The following is a 19,103-nucleotide window of genomic DNA, read 5'->3' as shown; positions in this document are numbered from 1 at the left end:
AGTGGGGACAAGGAGGGAAAGAGCTGGAGGACCAGGGGCTGAGGGGGAGGGAGAAGTTTATGGGGCCTCCACTGACCGCAAGGATGACCTCATGGTCACAGCTGAGCATCGAGGCCTGCTGAAGAGCTGCCCCTGAGGATGGAGTGTGCGGGACAAACGAGGAAACAGGTTCAGCAAGGTTAAGTGACAAGGTCAAATTCACAGAGTGAGTAAGTGGCAAGCTGGAATCTGTACCCAGATCAGTGAGGTTTCAGCTTCCGCTCCTAACTGCCTTGCTGTGCTGGGAGCGGGTGTTCCTCCGCAGAGCGCCTGGCCGAGGAGTGGCGGCTCACAGAGGCCATGGGAGCCCTGGATTCCTCTCCCTCTACACGTGTCCAGCCCAAACCCAAAGACCCGAGGACCTCAGTATGTTGTGACCCTAGTGTGTTTTCCTGGGGGCTCCAGAACTCTCCAGCCAGCTAGCCATGAAGTTTAAGCTATGACTATTTGTTGAGCACCTTCTCCATGCAAATTGATCCACACCTGTTATCTCATTTAATCCTCAGAGCAACCCCCATGATGGGCATTGTTTCCCCATATTTAAATGAGGAACCCAAATTTCAGAAGGGTCAAATAACTTGACCAGAGCAGGTAGCCTGGCTGGAACTATGAACCCAGGGCTCCAAGCCCAATGGACTTTCCTCTGGAAAAATTCGACATCCTAAGGAGCACGGATTAGAAAGATGGACAGAGCCAGCCCCCAAATTAACCACTCTTGACCCATCCCACCTCTAAACTCCTGCTGAGGTAATACAGTTTCCTATGATTTAAGCCATGTTGAGTTGGGATAGCAGGAGAGAATTTGAGTGGATGACAGAATTTTTCTATATTCTTATTGTGATCCTGGTTACATACACATAGCTATATATGCATTACAATTCATAGAACTAAAAGAAACTATAAGAAGTAAATGTGGCATAATGTTAAGATTTTATAAACCTGGGTAGTCTATTCTTATCTATATGTTTGAAGTATTTTACAGTAATGATAAAAAGACCAAAAATGAGGAGGAAGAAGAAGAAGAGGAGGACAAGGAGGAGGAGACATTGGAATAAGCCTGTTCAGACGCAATGGCTGGAGCTGCTGCAACCATCTTGCAACTGTCAATTAAAAATTAATCAGTATATCTAAGAAAGAAATGAAAAATTTCATTCACACCAAGTTGAGGATTATAACCCAGGAACTGGAGAAGTTAATCTGTGAACTTAGTTCCTGCTTCTCCATTCTCTGGCCACTGAATAAAGCTTGTATTGTTTCAATCTAAAACAAAACAAAACGAAAAAACGAAAAAAAAAAAAACCTCAGGAACAGCATCTCAGAAAGCTCTGAGAACTGTTCCACCCATTAGAAGTCAAAACACAGTTACATAAGTTTTTTGAGACAGAGGGCTGTACGTTAGATGACATATTATTGACATTTTACACAATTCAGATATGCAAGTACAAGGTGATGGGCCATGTGATCCCCTTACAAGATCAAGAAGGAATGTTATCTTTAAGGAGTTCTCTTGGTGATGCTAGGAGTATGTGGTTCTTTAGGGTTGAGCAGGTATTTCTGCCAACAGGGAAGTTTCGGTCAATGCCTAATGCAATGAACAGTAGAGGGGAGAGAGGAGGCCAAAGGGCAGAGAAAATTTTTTTTTTTTTTTGTGGTACGCGGGCCTCTCACTGCTGTGGCCTCTCCCGTTGTGGAGCACAGGCTCCGACGCGCAGGCTCAGCGGCCATGGCTCACGGGCCCAGCTGCTCCGCGGCACGTGGGATCTTCCCGGACCGGGGCACGAACCCGTGTCCCCCTGCATCGGCAGGCGGACTCTCAACCACTGCGCCACCAGGGAAGCCCCCAGAGAAGAGTTTTTACGTTTAAATTTTCTTGTCTTGCCATTAAATGTGAATTTGATTTCACACAACCATGAAAGAAGCCAGTGTGAGGGTAAATCTGAGACACTAGGATGGCAGAGCAGACAGGTGTGGAGAGATGGTAAATGTCTGTTAGCTGTTGAATTTTTTTTTTAACTCCCATTTTTATTGCAAATTTGTTTGTTTTTGTTTTTCTTGGCTGCAGGCATGTGGGATCTTAGTTCCCCAACCAGGGATCAAACCCACACCCGCTTCAGTGGAAGCACAGAGTCTTAACCACTGGACCCCTGGGAAGTCCTGTTAGCTGTTGAATTAATCAGAACCTCAAACCTGCCCTCTCTTTGGACTTTGTCTCTGAGATATTATATGTGTTTATTGTTGAAGCTAACGTGAGCTGGGGATTTCTATTCCTTGGGTTGAAGACATTGTCGCTCATACCGAGTAGAGAGTCAGGCCTGAAGCAGTAGGACACCTCCATGGCCGGTGGCAGAGCTGAAAAGGAGGCCAGAGGGTCGCTGATGGACTCATCTGGATTTGACTGATCAGGAGCATCAGAGGGAAGCCAGTGCGGCTGGCTGCTTCAAAAACTTGCCAGTTGTTTTTAAGAATCTGATATAGTGGCAGTGTAAGTCATCGTCATGTGAGTTTCCTCTTAATACTTGTTTCCTGTCACCCTCACAGATGCAACATCTGCCTGGACCCAGGGGACTCAGGAATTTGGGACAGTTAGAGCTGCAGGTGTTCAAAACTGTGTGAGATAACTCTTCAAAAATCTCATTTTCTGACAAGTCATGGATCTATGTGTTTTGGCATCTATCTTCCTTGTACAGATACAGACATGTGAGTCTGGGGGCCCAGGACGGTAGAGCTAGGGTGAGGACCCAGGGTGACAAATCCTCTTGGAAAGCTAGAGGGGAGAATTCTTCTCTCCATGAAAGGCAGTGTGACCTTGATAGGGACATAATCGCTCTGTGACTCAATTTCCTCAACTCCAAAATGGAGAATAACCATCCCACCCTCACAGGTTGTTTTTAGGCTTGGAGACAATATATGTAAAGTGTCTGCCACATACTAGATGCTCTGTGCGTGGTCACTGTTTTCATTCTTAAGCAAGCCAGAAGGATTCTTGTTGTGGCAGGTTGGGGCAGGAAGGGAGACCCTTTTGGATACAGAGGAAGAGAAGAAAGGAAAAAAAAAACAAACAAACTCAGGAGGTCTCATGTCCTCCTGGCTCAATGGGCTTCATTAGGCTTTCATCAAATCAGAGTCGGGGAGACAGGGCACCAGGGGGCTGATGAGGACTCAGCGGAAAAGAAGCCATCCTCCCCCTTAGCAGCCCCGCCCCTCCTCTAATCACCATGGAGATGGTGTGGCTGCCCAGCGGGATTCCCGCCCACACTGGGCCTGAGGCTGCTGCAAAGGGAGGGGCAGGGGCAGAGCAGACAGAGATCCTTCTGGAAAGCTGGTGTGGAGATGGGGAGTATGTGCTGGTCACCGCCCCCCTCAACCCCCAAGACACTGAAGGACTCAGGATGGTGTGGGATGCATCTGCGTTTGCATCCCAGCTCTGCTAGCAGCTAGCTGCCTGACTGTGGGAAGAACACTTCCCCTCTCGAACCCTCAGCTTCCACATCTGTCAAAGGAGCGGTAAAAAGGAATAAAAACAAAATCTTGGTGAAGAAAACTGTGGGATGAGGAAGCAATGAAATACCGTGCAGTGCATGTAGAAGGAGACAGAACCCTACATACTGTTCATTGAAGAAAGGGAACTTTACAGAACTGATCAGTGTGATCCCGTATTTCTTCGTTGAAAAACACTCTCTATCTACACTTAACCAAAAGTGGGGAGAGGGGTGAGAAATGCTCTAAAATACACTTCTGCTTGTCCTCTCTGGAATTAGAGATTGCAGGTAATTTTTATTTTTGGAGTTCTTTCTCAAATTTTGGTCAATGAACATGGATTACTTTTAAAGCCAGCGTGACATTAATGGCTACCATTTGTGGGCTTATTATGCAGGGGTGTTGTGCTAGGTGCTTTACATGGTTTAAATTTATCCCCACTTTACAGAGAGGAAATTGAGGTTCAGAGAGGTCAAGGGGCTTGACCAAGGTCAAACCACCACAGAGTGGCAGAGTTGAGATTTAAAACCACAGTTAAGGTACCAGACTCCAAAATTCAAGCATTTAATTATTACCATTTTTGCCTCTCAGGACAAGAAAATGCTAAATATTCTATTTCCTTAAATGTTTTACTGTGGAAAACATCAAGGAAATCAAAAATAGAAAGACAAATATAATTTTCAGCTATAAAATGAATGAGTTCTGGGGATCTAATGCACAGCATGGTGACTATAGCTAAGAGTACTCTATTGTACACTTGGGATTTGCTAAGAGAGTAAATCTTCAATTCTCTCACTACATACACAGAATGATAACTACGTGAGGTGATGGATGAGTTAACTAGCGTGGTTGGGAAAGTCACTTGACAACGTACACATTTATCAGATCATCACCTTGTACACTTTAAGTGTACACCAGACCCTTGAACAATGCAGAGGTTGGGGCACTGACCACCCCCCGACAGCAGCCGAAAATCCACGTATAACTTAAGAGTCGGCCCTCCATATATGCGGTTCCACCATATCCGAGGTTCCACATCTGTGGATTCAACCAACCACAGATGGTGTAGTGCTGTAGCATGTATTTATTGAAGAAAATCCCCATATAAGTGCAGCTGCACAGTTCAAGCTTGTGTTGTTCAAGGGCCAACTGTATACAATTTTATTTGTCAACTGTACCTCAATAAAGCATTTTAAAAAAGGAAAGAAAAATATAATGAACACTGATGTACCTACCACCCAGCTTCCAGGAAGTCCTTAGATAAAGGGCTTGGGGTGGGGGTTCAGGGAGGGAGAAGGGGTGCTTAGGGAGGAGAATGATGACCAGAGCCAGAAGCCTCAACCTACGCACACCGCACACCACACATACAAGCACACACAGCATACCACACCACACACAGACACAGGGCTCCCAGGCTCCACTGCTGGCTGCTCTGGGACTGTGGCCCCGACCGTAGTGGGGGACCGCAGGCAGGCGGCCGTCCGCCCCCTCTCCCGCCCCTGCTCGTGTTCCTTCCTCTTTTCTACATTCCACTGACTTGCGCTTCCCCAGCTGCCTCATTTATAGGTCCCTGGGTCCCTTCCAAGGCCTCGAGGTTTTGGCAGCTCTGCAGGACGAAGACATGGCCAGGGGCCCTGATGACACTTGGAGGTGTGTGACCCTGGCGGTGCTGGCCGCCCTGGGCACAGCTGTGACAGCGACCACCAGCCCCGGCGTCGTGGCCAGGATCACCCAGAAGGGCCTGGACTATGGTAACTGGATGCCTTCCTTTTCTCCCCTCCAACCTCTGAGGAGCACTGACTGAGCACCTGCTGTGTGCAGCCCTTTAAATCCAGTGTATGGCCTGCTCACAGCTCCTCCAAGGAGGCCCTCTTACCCCTGTGTTACATATGAAGAAGCTGAGATAAGGTGAGCTACCCAAGGTCACAGGGCTGGAAGCGGCAGCACCGGGACTGGAGCCCTGGTCTGGAGGACTCTGAGTCCAGTGCTCAGGTCCCTCATGGTCCCCTCCCTCTACGCAATACCCAACTCGGGCTTCCAGGCCTTTCACTTCCTTCCAAGCTGGTTCTCAGCCCTGATTTTTGTCTCAAGGTCCCTGGCTCAGTCTTCAGTGTGGGGAGGCGCTCCCCCAGGGCAGGGGCTTGGCAGCCATATTGTGCACACTAGCCATCTGGGTGACCCAGAGAGGGTCCCCCAGGCCATGCATCCAGGCCCAGACAGAGGAGAGACTGGCATGAAGCAGCCCCCTGACCTGCTCAGATCGGTGCCAGGCGCTGTGCTAAAAGGACGTACTGTTACTAGCGACCTTTACAGATGAGCAGACAAACTTGGAGGAGGGACTGGGAAGCGGGCGGTCTGGATCTGAGCTCTGGCCTTGTCAGATGTACCAGGGTGGGGCTGCTCAGTGCTGCCTCTCGGTGGCAGAGAGATGAACTGCAGAACAGTGCGGGACAGCCAGTGCTAGGGAAATCAGATCCGGAAGGCAGAACCACAGCCGCGGTGGACCCCTGGGGAATCAGGACAGGACCAAAGGGACCTGGTATCCCACCCCTGAATTCCTACCCCAGCCCAGGCGGGACACCTCTGAATCCCAGGGGTGCAGACGGAAGGCTCCCCATGAGCTAGGAGAAAGGATTATGTCCCTGCTCTATACCCAGAGCTGGGGTGGTCCTGAAGTCTTCCAGAGAGCAGAGGCTTGGGCTCGGCCTTTAAGCCCAGAAGTCTTCATGTTCTGTCACAGCAGCCTCGGTTCCCCCTTCTACTCACACCCCATGCGGCAACCAGTGAGAGTTGTGAAATACAGCAAAGCTGCCCATTCCCCCTCTTTACTTACACTGTTCAGTGGTTCCCTAGTGCCCTCAGTGGATGTCTTGGGCTTGGCATTAGAGACCCTTCAAGACCTGGCCGCTGCAGACCCACAGATCGTGGCCATCCCACATTTTCTTTTCCCTCCGGGCAGTGACAATCTATGCATTGTTTACTTTTGAACCCCCAGAAGGCCTATCCCAGGGCATAGGCTCTGGGACCAGAAGGCCTGGATTCAAATCCTGCCTCCATCACCTGCCAGCTGTGTGGTCACCTTTCTGAGTCTCAGCTTCCTCATCTGTGAACGGGGAGTCGTAACAGGACCTACTACCCAGGATTGTTCAGATTCAGTAACTTAATACGTGTATAGAGCCCAGAACTGTGCCTGGAACAGAGTAAGAGCTTGATAACTGTTGTTGTTATTATCACTATTATTATTATTATCCCAGGAGCCAGTTATATAATAACTGGCTCCTGGGATCCCTCATCCTACTACTTACTCTTCTCATTTAACATATTTGCCTTTTAACTGGTTTTTTGATGCTGTTAACCACGTAATAACTGATGGCAGAATTCCTGACCCTGGAACATTCATTCATTCATTCCTCCAACAGGTATTAAGTTCCAGTCACTGTGGTAAAGATAGGGGACGTCCGTGACGTCTACCACTGACCTTGGGGGGCTTACATCTAGCAGGGAAGAGAGATAGTAGTAAAAAAATCACATGAATAAATGCATAATTACAAACGGTAATGGGAGCTCCAAAAGAGATGCCCACAGCATCATGAGAATGATAACAAGGGGGATCGCTCTCATCTGATGAGTCAGAGAAAGTTCCTAGAGGAAGTGATGACTAGAACGACCAGGTGAAGATGAGAGGAAAGGGTTTACTAGGCAAAAGGAATGATACATGCAAAGGTCCTGTGGCGAGAGAGTCCGAAAGCCAGAGAGATAGAGTATCTGTGAGGGCAGAGCACAGAGCAGATGTTCAATAACACCCGCATGATGCATGACTGGGTATTTGGAGGGAGTGATATTTTAAACTAGGGGTTGGCAAATGACAGCCTATAGGCCAAATCTGGACCAACACATGTTTTTGCATGGCCCAGGAACTAAGCATGGCTTTTACAGTTGGAAAAAATCAAAAAGAAGAATCCTATCTCACACCATGTGAAAATGATATGAGATTCAAATTCCAGTGTCCATCAAAGTTTTATTGGAACGCAATCGTACCTATTCATTGACGTATTGTCTACGGCTGCTTTTGTGCAATAAAAAGCAAAGCTGAGTGGTTGTGACAGAGACAGTAAGACCCACAAAGCAGAAAATATTTGCTCTGGGGCCCTTGACAAAAACCTTAACTTGAGCCCTGCTTTAGATCTTTCCAATCCCAACGTCCCTGCCATGAACAGGCTGCACACCTCTGACCACCGACCCCGCTCTTTCCCCTCAGCCTGCCAGCAGGGAGTGGCTACTCTGCAGAAGGAGTTGGAGAGGGTCACAGTTCCCACTTTCTCAGGACGCTTTAAGATGAAGTACCTTGGGAAAGGGACGTATAGCTTCTACAGGTAAGGTCCGTCAAGCTTAGTCCTCGGTGTGCAGGACTGTAGTGTGTTGGGGCCACCGAGACCTAGACTCACAGAGCCACAGACTCCTAAACTCAGAGACATTAGGATCCCAAAGCTAATGTTTACACCATCCCAAGGGGATCCAATCCCCCAAGCTGCACGTGGAGGAAACCACACAAACGGTCTTTCAGGCACTCACCATGACTCCTGCGGGGATGTCACGAACCCCCAAACTCTGTGCCAAGCCCACATGTTAATTAGGATTAGGGGTGGGGGTGAGGTTTCAAGGACAGAAAACCTAATCCAAAATGGCCTAAACCAGAAGGTATTGGCTCACAGGTCCCTGGAATTGTCTGTCTTCGGGTTCAGCTTGAGGAAGGCTCAAACGTCACTGGACCCTGTTTCTCTCCTGCCACCTCTCAGCACCGCTTCCCTCGGGAGGGCTAATTCTTGGGTAGGGCCTCCCCGCGAAGCACTCGCCAGCATCTTCTCAGCACTCCCAGCCCTGTGGGAGGAGGGCACCTTCTCCTTACAGCTCAAGCAAAACTCCTAAGATTCACTCTGATTGGTCCGTCTTAGGTTATGTACACACTCCTGGACCAATCACTGTGGCCAGGGGGATAGAAGACACGAAGGAGCTTGTGCTCAAGTCTCAAGCTCCACCCCCTGAAGATGGCGGTGAAGTCAACTTTCTTTGGAGCAACACGGACTAGATGTGGGGAAGGGTTCCTCCAAAGTAAAATGGCAGTTCTGTTATCACAAGAGAGGGATATGGGTGCTGGGGAGAGAAATCCATAAATGTCCTCTAAAGAATTTTATGCACTCACTCATTCAACAAATATTTTTGAGCACCTACTATGTGTCTGACTCATCAGGCGACGCTACAATAGTGAAAAAAAGGCAGACACATTCCACCCTTTACAGAAATTGTAGTCACTGGGATAATCTTCACTGATCATCACACACCTTGCAAGACAGAGGTTACTGTGCTCATTTTACAACATGAGGAAACTGAGTCTCAGCATGATTAAGTGATGTGCCCGGGGTCACACAGCCGTAAACTGAAGAGCAGGGTTCAAATGCAGATTTGTCTGACTTCAAAGCCTAACCACAGAGCTCCCCAGGCTGCTCTCATAGCTTCTGGGTTCTTTCGGAATAACTGGGTAAAGGGCCAGGATGGAGGGGAATGAGTCTGCACTGACCATTGACTGAGTCCTTGGGGGGACACTTAGAGACTAACTGATCATTTCTTCTTTGCAGCTTGGTTATTCATGGATTCAAGCTTCCCAATTCCCAGATAAGACCGTTGCCTAATCAAAACCTTGATCTCTCCATCAAAGATGCCAGTATCAAGATGAGTGGAAAATGGAAGGCACGAAAGAATTTCATGTGCGTGTCCAAGCTGAGTGTTTGTTGAGTGTGTGGGTGAGCTCTTGGTGATATTTGGAGGAGATGAGAGCCCAGGTCTCAAGAATGCCCAATTTTTGCCTGGCCCATTACCATTTGCCCCCTCAGAGTTCCTGGGGGATCTTTTCACAGAAGAATTTTCAACATAACCCTTGGTTAATAGCTGAGAATTTTCCCACATCTCAATGCAGGGCACGGGCAAGGCTGAGTTGGTGCATGTGGCTTAGGATGGAAGGCTAAGTGGGACCTTTAGTTTACCCCTTTACCAGTTAGCTATCGCTCTGTAACAAACCGTCAGTGACCGAAACTCAGTGACCTAAAACAAGTCATATATCATCACTTACCTATCTATGTGTTGGCTGGGGTTCCCTGATGTAGGTTGACCTCAGCTGAGGTAGCCGTGCTACACAGGTATCTCCTCCTCCCTGGACCAGTGGGCTACCCAGAGCATATTTAGTGATGGTGGAGGTGCAAAAAGGGCAACCAGAAACATGCAGGTCCCCTTAAGGCCTGGGGGGGATTGAACTGGCCCATGGTCACTTCTATTCATATGCCATTGGCCAAAGCAAGTCATGTGGTCAAGTCCAAGGTCAGGAGCATGGAAATACACACATATCCCCCCAAGGTAGGCAATGGTGAGGGTATGGGTGCAGGGAGGGGTGAAAATTGGGGCAGATCATCCAAACTACAGCTCTGAATCTAAATATTGGGCCCTCACTGCAGTGACTCTGTGCAGCAGTGACAGTGGCTCAGACTGACCTGTCAGTTTATCAGCTTCTCCTCTGTGGTGAATCCAGGGAGAAAACAGACACTTTGGTGAGGAGAGGGGCGTGAGTCTGCCTTCTGTTACAAGGACTGCTGGGTGTGTCCATTCCCCACAACAAGAATTGCTTATTTCTTCACTTGGGCTCTTTCACATCGATCATTTCACTACTGATCACACACACACACAAAAATGATATCAATACTTCCTCACATTATAGAAGAGGTGACAAACTACATTCACACTCACTGTCTTATCCCACATACATTTCATCCCCGAGGGAGGAGTTATTAATCCCATTTAATGAATGAGGGCATTAATTAAAGTCATTGGTCCCCCAAACTCAGCTTTCTGGTGGCAAAGCTGGTGTCCCACTGCTAGTCCAGGGTCTGGGTAAGGAAACTGAAGCTCAGAGAGGTTGACAAACACTCTCAGTGCCACACAGCACACAGGCAGAGGCTGAGGCAGTGGGTAAGAGCAGGGTTCTGCCAGGCAGACATGGGTTCAAACTTCGGGTTGGAATCCTGGCTCTTTCACTCAGCTGCTGTGTGATCTTGGGCAAGCTTCCTTCCCTCTCTGAACTCCATCTCCTCACCCAGAGTGGAGATAATAGTAAAACCTGCCTTCCAGCATTGGTGTGAAGTCTGAATGGCAGCGAGAGGAAAATGCTTGCTCCAAGTCTTTTCTTTCTGTTTTCCTTCAGCAAAGTCAGCGGCAACTTTGACCTGAGTGTGACGGGAATCTCCATTTCGGCTGGTCTCAAGCTGGGTTATGACCCCACCTCGGGCCACGCCACAGTCACCTGCTCCAGCTGCAGCAGCCACATCAACAGTGTCCGCGTACGCATCTCCGGCAGCAGCCTGGGGTATGATCTCCTGGGGCTGTGAATGGGAGGAGGGACAGGATTGTCCTAGTTATTCTTTTTTTATATAAATTTATTTATTTACTTTTGGCTGTGTTGGGTCTTCGTTGCTGCGCATGGGCTCTCTCTAGTTGTGGCGAGCGGGGGCTACTCAGCTGCGGTGCACGGGCTTCTCATTGCCGTGGCTTCTCTTGTTGCAGAGCACGGGCTCTAGGCGCGCGGACTTCAGTAGTTGTGGCGCACGGGCTCACTTGCTCCGCGGCATGTGGGATCTTCCCGGACCAGGGCTCAAACCTGTGTCCCCTGCATTGGCAGGTGGATTCTTAACCACTGCGCCACCAGGGAAGCCCCTGTCCTAATTATTCTTGTATTCAGAAAACACATCCCAAATGCCACTTCTATGCCAGGCCTCAGGTGTAAGGGGAGAGGGGTCTACAGATGGAACACACAACATCCCTGCCTTGAAGAGTCACTCGCTCATTCAATATTCATTCAGCAAACTTTACTGAGCACTTATGCTCCAGGCTGTGCACTAAACACTTTAAGTGCACCAAGTTATACAGTCCTTACCACAAGCCTGCAAGCATTCATCTCTCCATCCATCCAACGAATATCGACTAAGAATCTGCTGTGCACCAGGCTCGTGCATTGTGCTCAGGAAATAGCCGTGGTCACTAAAAATTTGGCCTTGCTAACAGCGATTGGAGACTTACTGCATGCCTGGCACTGTTTCAAGCATGTTCCTTATCTCATTCAATCCACACAATGACTCTGTGCAGTTAGTCAATTATTACCCCCTATTCAGAGGAGACAAGACAGAAAGAATAGGAAATAAACTGAGTTTTCATACCTAGTGAGTATTGAGAAGGGATTGGGATTCAGCCCAGGACTTGCTGGCCCCAGAGTCTTAGCTACACAGTCCCTGCTCTTTTGAAGCTTCCAGCCTGTGGGGAAGACAAACATTAATCAAATCATTGCATTAATGAATGGCTCACAATAAGAACTGAGAAAAAGAGGTACAAAGTGAGATGAACACATAGAACTGGAGGATCTGACCTAGTCTGGGGGCTGGCCATTTCATTTTCTTTGATGAAATGACATTTCAATTTGAGATGAAAAGAATAAGTAGGAGTTAATTAACTTGGGGACAATGGGTGTTTTAAGCAGAGCGAACAGCATGTGCAAAGGCCCTATGGTAAGAGGAAGCACAGGACGCAGGAGGATACGGCAAAGCAGTGTGGCTGGAGTACAGAGAGAGGGAGTGGTGAGGAATGAGGCTGAGATGGGATGGGGGTCCAGCCGTGCACCTATTGAAGAAATAACCTCAGAAACAGGTCACTGCACACAGGGGAAGAAGTGTCTGATGGGGGTGCACAGAGTTGGGGCCCAGGGATGAGGGAGTTTAGGTTTATTTGGAAAAGGGGGGAAGGCTTCCCAGACGAGGCAGCCTTCGGAATGCATCCCAGGGACATCTGGGAAGCCTCATGCATGTCCCCACGTGTCAATCTCCAGGTGGCTGATCCAGCTCTTCCATAAAAAAATCGAGTCTTCGCTCCGAAACAGCATGAACCGCAAGGTACGAGGGGCTCAGATTCTCACCTCCTGTCAGAACGGGTGGGGCCTTCTGCGTCCATATACCTCACGCATCGCTGGACACTTCCGCTCTCACCCAGACCTCTTTTTTTTTATATATATCTTTATCGGTGTATAATTGCTTTACAATGTTGTGTTAGTTTCTGTTGTACAACAAAGTGAATCAGCTATACGTATACATGTATCCCCATATCCCCTCCTTCTTAAGCCTCCCTCCCAGCCTCCCTATCCCACCCCTCTAGGTCGTCACAAAGCACCGAGCTGATCTCCCTGTGCTATGCAGCAGCTTCCCACTAGCCATCCATTTCACATCTGGTAGTGTATATATGTCGCTGCTACTCTCGCACTTCGTCAGAGCTTCCCCTTCGCCCCCTGTGTCCTCAAGTCCGTTCTCTATGTCTGTGTCTTTATTCCTGCCCTGCAACTAGGTTCATCAGCACCAGTTTTTTAGATTCCACGTATGTGTGTTATTTGTTTTTCTCTTTCTGACTTACTTCACTCTGTATGACAGACTCTAGGTCCATCCACCTCACTACAAATAACTCAATTTCGTTCCTTTTTATGGCTGAGTTCCCTTGTATATACGTGCCACATCTTTATCCATTCATCTGTCGATGGACATTTAGGTTGCTTCTATGTCCTGGCTATTGTAAATAGTGCTGCAATGAATATTGTGGGACATATATCTTTTTGAATTATGGTTTTCTCAGGGCATATGCCCAGTAGTGGGATTGCTAGGTCATATGGTAATTCTATTTTCAGTTTTTTAAGGAACGTCCATACTGTTCTCCATAGTGGCTGTATCAATTTACATTTCTACCAGCAGTGCAGGAGGGTTCCTTTTCTCCACACCCTCTCCAGCATTTGTTGTTTCTAGATTTTTTTCATGATGGCCATTCTGACTGGTGTGAGATGATACCTCATCGTGGTTTTGATTTGCATTTCTCTAATGATTAATGATGTTGAGAATCTTTTCATGTGTTTGTTGGCAATCTGTATGTATACTTTGGAGAAATGTCTATTTAGGTCTTCCACCCATTTTTGGATTGGGTTGTTTGGTTTTTTGATATTGAGCTGCATGAGCTGCTTGTATATTTTGGAGATTAATCCTTTGTCAGTTGCTTCATTTGCAAATATTTTCTCCCATTCTGGGGGCTGTCTTTTTGTCTTGTTTATGGTTTCCTTTGCTGTGCAAAAGCTTTTAAGTTTCATTAGGTCCCACTTGTTTCTTTTTTATTTTATTTCCATTACTCTAGGAGGTGGGTCAAAAAAGGGTCTTGCTGTGATTTATGTCATGGAGTGTTCTGCCTATTTTTTCCTCTGAAGGATTTATAGTGTCTGGCCTTACATTTAGTCTTTAAACCATTTTGAGTTTATTTTTGTGTATGGTGTTAGGAAGTGTTCTAATTTCATTCTTTTACATTTAGCTGTCCAGTTTTCCCTGCACCACTTATTGAAGAGGTTGTCTTTTCTCTGTTGTATATTCTTGCCTCCTTTGTCAAAGATAAGGTGACCATATGTGTGTGGGTTTATCTCTGCTCTCACCCAGACCTCTTCAGCAGTCCCCCACAGCCCTTGGAAAGCACATGTCCAGCTCTAAAAATCAGTCATGTCAATTCTCCTGGGGATCCAGTGAGAAACTAAGAAAGGGTCATGTGACACACCCACAGCAAACTCCCCCATGCTTGGACCACCTCTGCTCTTCCCCCATCATTCTTCCCTGCAGAGAAACTACCATTCTCTCACACTGAGCCCCTCTCCTCATAGCCCTCCAGCCTCCTTCCCCATCCCCCAACCCCAAACCCCCTTGGTAGCAATACCCACCCAGAAAACGTGCAGCTGATGAAGCTGCTAGACTAGAGTGTGGTCAAACTATGTCCTGAGGCTGGAACTGGTACAAAAGACAGACATGGACCAGAGCTTCCCAAGCCTACCTTCACCCTAACCCCCGCCCCACACAAGCCAACCTCTTCAGCTAAGAAAAGGGGCCATTCCTTGGGCTAGTTTTCCATTAATAAACTGTCAGTCTCCAGGAAACCCCTGAGCCTGTCGCCCAAGACAAGTGAGCTTGAGTTTTCTCAAAGGGCAATGGGGAGCCATTGAAGGTTTTAGGCAAAGGGGTGACCTGGCCAGATCTGTGCTTTAGAACAACTTCTCTGTCTGCAGTGAGAACGGCTGGAAAGACCAAGAGCAGGGGCAGGAATCTCGGGGACACTGAGGAGGCTTGTGCAGCCTTCCAGGTGGGAGACCTTGGACTCCCAGTGAAAGGCACTGACAACATGGGTAGGGAGACATCCGTCAAATGAGATCATCTATCTGAAGGCACTCTGTCAAAAGTTAAAAAAAAAAAAAAAAAAATCCATGCCTGGGGGTCAAAATGCATAACAGAGGAGATTATAAAACAGGTTTTAGAGTCACAGTCTCTGCGTTTTGATTCTGGCTCCAGGGCTTAGCTGTGTGATGTTGAGCAAATCACTTGACTTTTCTGAACCTCAGTTTCACCGTCTGTAAAATGGGAACATTGATACCTTCTTCACCAAGCCATTGTAAGGATTACTAAAATAGTGAAGGCTGCCCACCAGCCTGGCTCAACCATAACTCACCCGTCTTTGTAATTAAGTAATAGTATGAGGGGAGTGTTAGCATGTATTTAACATAAAGAACTATTGAAACAGATTATTTCTTGTTACCGCCTTAAGAGTGACCCCTTGAGAGCAGCCAAGCTGAACAATAATAACGCTGAGACACAGATAGAGGAAGTGATAGGGCTGGGCTTCAAACCCATGCCGCCCCACCTCAGAGGTAAAGCTCTTAATTAGTCCAAGATATTGTTTAGAAGAGAGTATGGGCCTGAATGAATGAATGGATGGATGGATGAATAAATGAAGTGTCAGGGTGTCCATGATGTTACGAAGGCCTGGAAATGGCGAGGAATGAGTTTGGGAGTCCACTCCCCAGAAATTCAGAGAGAAGAGTGGGCGTCTGAGGGAAGGAAGTGTCTATATAGGGTGTGGATGGGGGTGGGGACGGAGGAGGGTGGCAGCAGACAGGCAGGCGCCAGGCTGCCGTGTGATTTGCTGTGATTTGGAGCCCCCTGGTGGCCCTTATTAGTAACTGGCATTGGAAGGCAGTAGCTGAGGGCAGGCAGCCCAGGTGTCCAGCTGGCCCCTCGCTGCCAGATGTGCCGCCTGCTCTCACCTTTGGGCCACTTGGAGCAGAGGCACGGGTTTCTCCGAGAGTGACATTCTTAGTCTCCTTGGGACATCCAGAGCTTTATGTGATAGAAACACACTCCAGGAAAACCAAAATTTCTCCCTCCTTCCTTCCTTTCCTTCCTCCCTCCCATCCCCCAGATAAAATAACTTGATTGACAGTGGGGAAGGCCGGAGGGAAGTGTGGAGGTGCCCTATCTGCCCTGTGGGCAGATAAGGGGACCAGTACTGTGGAGGAGTGGAACCTGACGGGTTTGGTTGAGATGTGCTAGCCTTGGGGGCCTGTGGGACATCCAGGGACTTGGTCCAGGAGGCAGCTGGACCCTCAGGCTGGAGCTCAGGGGAGATGTCTGCCTGCAAACCAAGGTCTGGGTGCTGGCCTCAGGTTGGGAACGTGGAGCGGGCGACCCAATCAGGGTCCCCCCACCCCCCCAGGCATGGCTGAGACAAAGATTCAGGTGCGAGTGTTTTATTGGGTGGGGATCCCAGGCGAGGGGTGGGGAAGAGAGCTGGGGACAGGAACATTATTGAGTGGGCAACCGCTCTGGACAGCTGGGGCTCAGTGCTGCGGGACTTCGGGGCACACACCTCAGAACTGTCCCAAAGGGGTGGGGAAGATGGGTATTTATCCACCAACTTTCACCCCTCTTTCTGGCTGCTGTAACTCCTTGGCACTTGGGAGCAAGGTCCAGGGATTAAAGTCCTCAGGCAGGGAGAGTTGCTGGGTGTGTAGGGAGCTGTCACACCAAGCGCAGGGGTGGACCAACAATGTCCCACAGGGGCCATGGGCATGTATGGCAGGCTCCAGAGGGGCTCCTGGGTGGAAGGAGCGGGGAGCCCCAGGAGATCAACATCTTCACAAGGGAAGAGGAGCTCACAGGGTGTCCGAGGAAGAGGAGGTAGTGGGCCAGGCGGGGAGCGGGGAGGGTCCTCAGTCAGACACAGTGGCCCATCACGCCAGGGGCTGCCCAACAGTCAAGAAATGCAAGGACTGGAGAGACTCCGTTGGATGAATGTGGTCATTCAAGACGTGGGGAGAGCAACGTCGTGAAGGCGGGGCTTATCTGACCACCGCCACCTACTGCACCACCTACCCCATCAGCCCCAGTGGGTCAAATTAAGGAAGCCTGTGATTTTAATCCTCTATTCCAGTTATTGCTTTGAAAAAAACAGCCCCAAATACAGCGTCATCCAGCAACGACCATTTGATAATGTTCACCGATTCTGTGGATCAGGAAGTCAACAGGCACAGTGGGACCAGCGTAGCTTGTCTCTGCCCCATGATGTCTGTACCTCATCTGGGAAAACTCCAAAGCTTGGGGCTAGAGTCACCCAGTGGGATCTTCTCTCATGTCCGTGGTGCCTGAGCTGGGAAGACTTGGTGCTCGGCTCAGCCAGGGCTGTTGAATGGAGCATCTACCCGTGTCCCCTCCATGGGGCTGGGGCTTTGCACAGCTCATCAATGGGTTCCAGAGGGAGCATCTCAAGAGACCAAAGTGGGAGCTACACAGCCTTTTATGACCTCACCTGGGAAGTTACACAATGTCACTTCCACTGTTTTCTATTGGTTAGAAGCAAGTAGCCACCCCGCCCACCCAGATTGTAAGGGAGAGTTCACAGACTCCACCTCTCAATGGGTGTGACAGGGCCACATTCCAGAAGAGCAAATGGAATAGAAAATATAACCCGCAGCGCTCCATTTTACAGATGAGAAAATAAGGGTCTCTTTTCTCATAGAAATGGAGTAACTTCCTCAGTGGCAAAATCAGCATGTGACCCAGGGCTTCTCAGACCAGCGCTTGTTCCCCTATGAGTTATGGGAGGGGAACGGCTGGGAAGTCTTCTCTGGCCACACAAAGCAAAGATGAGGGTGCCCACCCAGGCTTGAGCAGAGGGCCTGCCCCCTGCTCCTAGAAGCACACACAGGGGAAGGCTGACATCTAACCACCTCCTGTTCGATTTTTCACCACCTCATTCCACAAAGGGTCTGAGTGCAAATAAAAACAAACAAAGAAAATCTCACACTAAAAAATAGAAAACATAAATACCCATCAGGAAAGCTCCATGCCAGAGTAGGAAATAAAATGCAGACGTGCAGGTCATACAGTCATATAAATTTACTATTTCCAAGTTACATGTTGAACTCTGAGCTTCCTGGTGGCCAAAGAGAAAAGGGAAACTTGAGTAGTTATATGATTTTCAAGGAAACATTCAAGAAGAGCGAAACATGTCTGGATAATTATTCTCAGAGGACATTTTCCACTATAGGAAACCTTTGCTGATCAGTTCTTTTGTTCTCCCCAGATCTGTGAGGTAGTGACCAGTACCGTATCCTCCAAGCTGCAACCTTATTTCCAGACACTGCCAGGTAAGGAGGCTGGGGTAGAAGTGGGAGGAGGTGAGGGACACAGGGAGAGTGTGAAGGAGCCAGAAATTTTCCTAGGCAGGCCTGGGCTTGGGTGGGAATAGGTAGCACAGATCATTTTCAAATGGCAATTGGCATCAGATCCCCTATTGGGCCAGGTCCTTGTGGCAGGTCCAGAAGTTTAATGGAAAAGCAGCTCTGCAGGGGCCAAACAACAAATACCTGCAGCTCTCTGGAGCCAGAGATGCATAGCTGGCCTGAGATCTGAGGCTGATCGCTTCCCCTTTCAGGGCCTCAGTTTCCATATCTTTAAAATGGGGACAATCTTCTCTTTCCCCAAATGCTTGCTAAATGGTGAAGGGCTGCAGTAGGTGGGGGAGGACCCATATGGCCAAGTGCTCACCATGTGTCATGTACCCAGCAGAACGGTTTCCTCTCAGCCTCCTAACACCCCACTGAGATCACTGTTTTGTCCCAATTTTACCACCAGGAAACGGAGGCTCAGAAAGGAGCTGAGACTTACCTGAGGTCAAGAGGCAGTAAGAAGCAGAAACAGGATCCCAAGCCTGTGCCCCAAACTGCTGCCTGGGCTGCCTCCCTGTGGAGCCTGGTTTGGCTGGCACAGGGCACATGTCCATTTCAGATACATTCCCTTCCCCGAGGCATCGTCCCAGCCCCTCCAGGCACAGGGCCCCTCCTGGGCATGTTCAGTGCAGTTGCAGTGTCCAGGGTTTGGCCTCACCAGACAGGAAAAAGATTTTGTCTTGAGTCCCAGCCTTGTCACTCACCAGCTTTGCCATCTTAGACTAGTTACCTTTTCTGATACTCGGTTTATTCCCCTCTAACATGGGAAGGAAGGGCTAAAGGAGAAACCAATATTTATTTAATCCTCATTGATTACTGCTGGGAAACAGAGAAACCACTCAGACCTGAAGCCAGTCTGGGCTCAGCCTGGGATATTATCACTGCTAATAATGATCCCTTCTGGCTTTTGAGTTCCTACCATGTACAG

General features: G+C 48.7%; 1 protein-coding gene across 1 annotated transcript in view; it reads left to right on the top strand.

The window, feature by feature from the left end:
* Nucleotides 1-5,084: 5,084 nt before the first annotated feature.
* BPI (bactericidal permeability increasing protein) overlaps nucleotides 5,085-19,103 on the top strand; it is a 29,627-nt gene continuing 15,608 nt past the window's right edge. The window contains exons 1-6 of the mRNA XM_007447712.1: nucleotides 5,085-5,267; nucleotides 7,775-7,889; nucleotides 9,150-9,278; nucleotides 10,763-10,924; nucleotides 12,434-12,497; nucleotides 18,031-18,094. Coding sequence (XP_007447774.1) covers nucleotides 5,138-5,267; nucleotides 7,775-7,889; nucleotides 9,150-9,278; nucleotides 10,763-10,924; nucleotides 12,434-12,497; nucleotides 18,031-18,094 — 664 coding nt within the window. The 5' untranslated portion in view covers nucleotides 5,085-5,137. The remainder of the gene's footprint in view (nucleotides 5,268-7,774; nucleotides 7,890-9,149; nucleotides 9,279-10,762; nucleotides 10,925-12,433; nucleotides 12,498-18,030; nucleotides 18,095-19,103) is intronic.

Source organism: Lipotes vexillifer, unplaced genomic scaffold (assembly GCF_000442215.2).
Source record: "Lipotes vexillifer unplaced genomic scaffold, Lipotes_vexillifer_v1.1 scaffold397, whole genome shotgun sequence".
In the NCBI taxonomy this organism is placed as follows: Eukaryota; Metazoa; Chordata; class Mammalia; order Artiodactyla; family Lipotidae; genus Lipotes; species Lipotes vexillifer.
The sequence above is the reverse complement of the archived record's forward strand: the minus strand, read 5'-3'. Positions and strand labels throughout refer to the sequence as shown.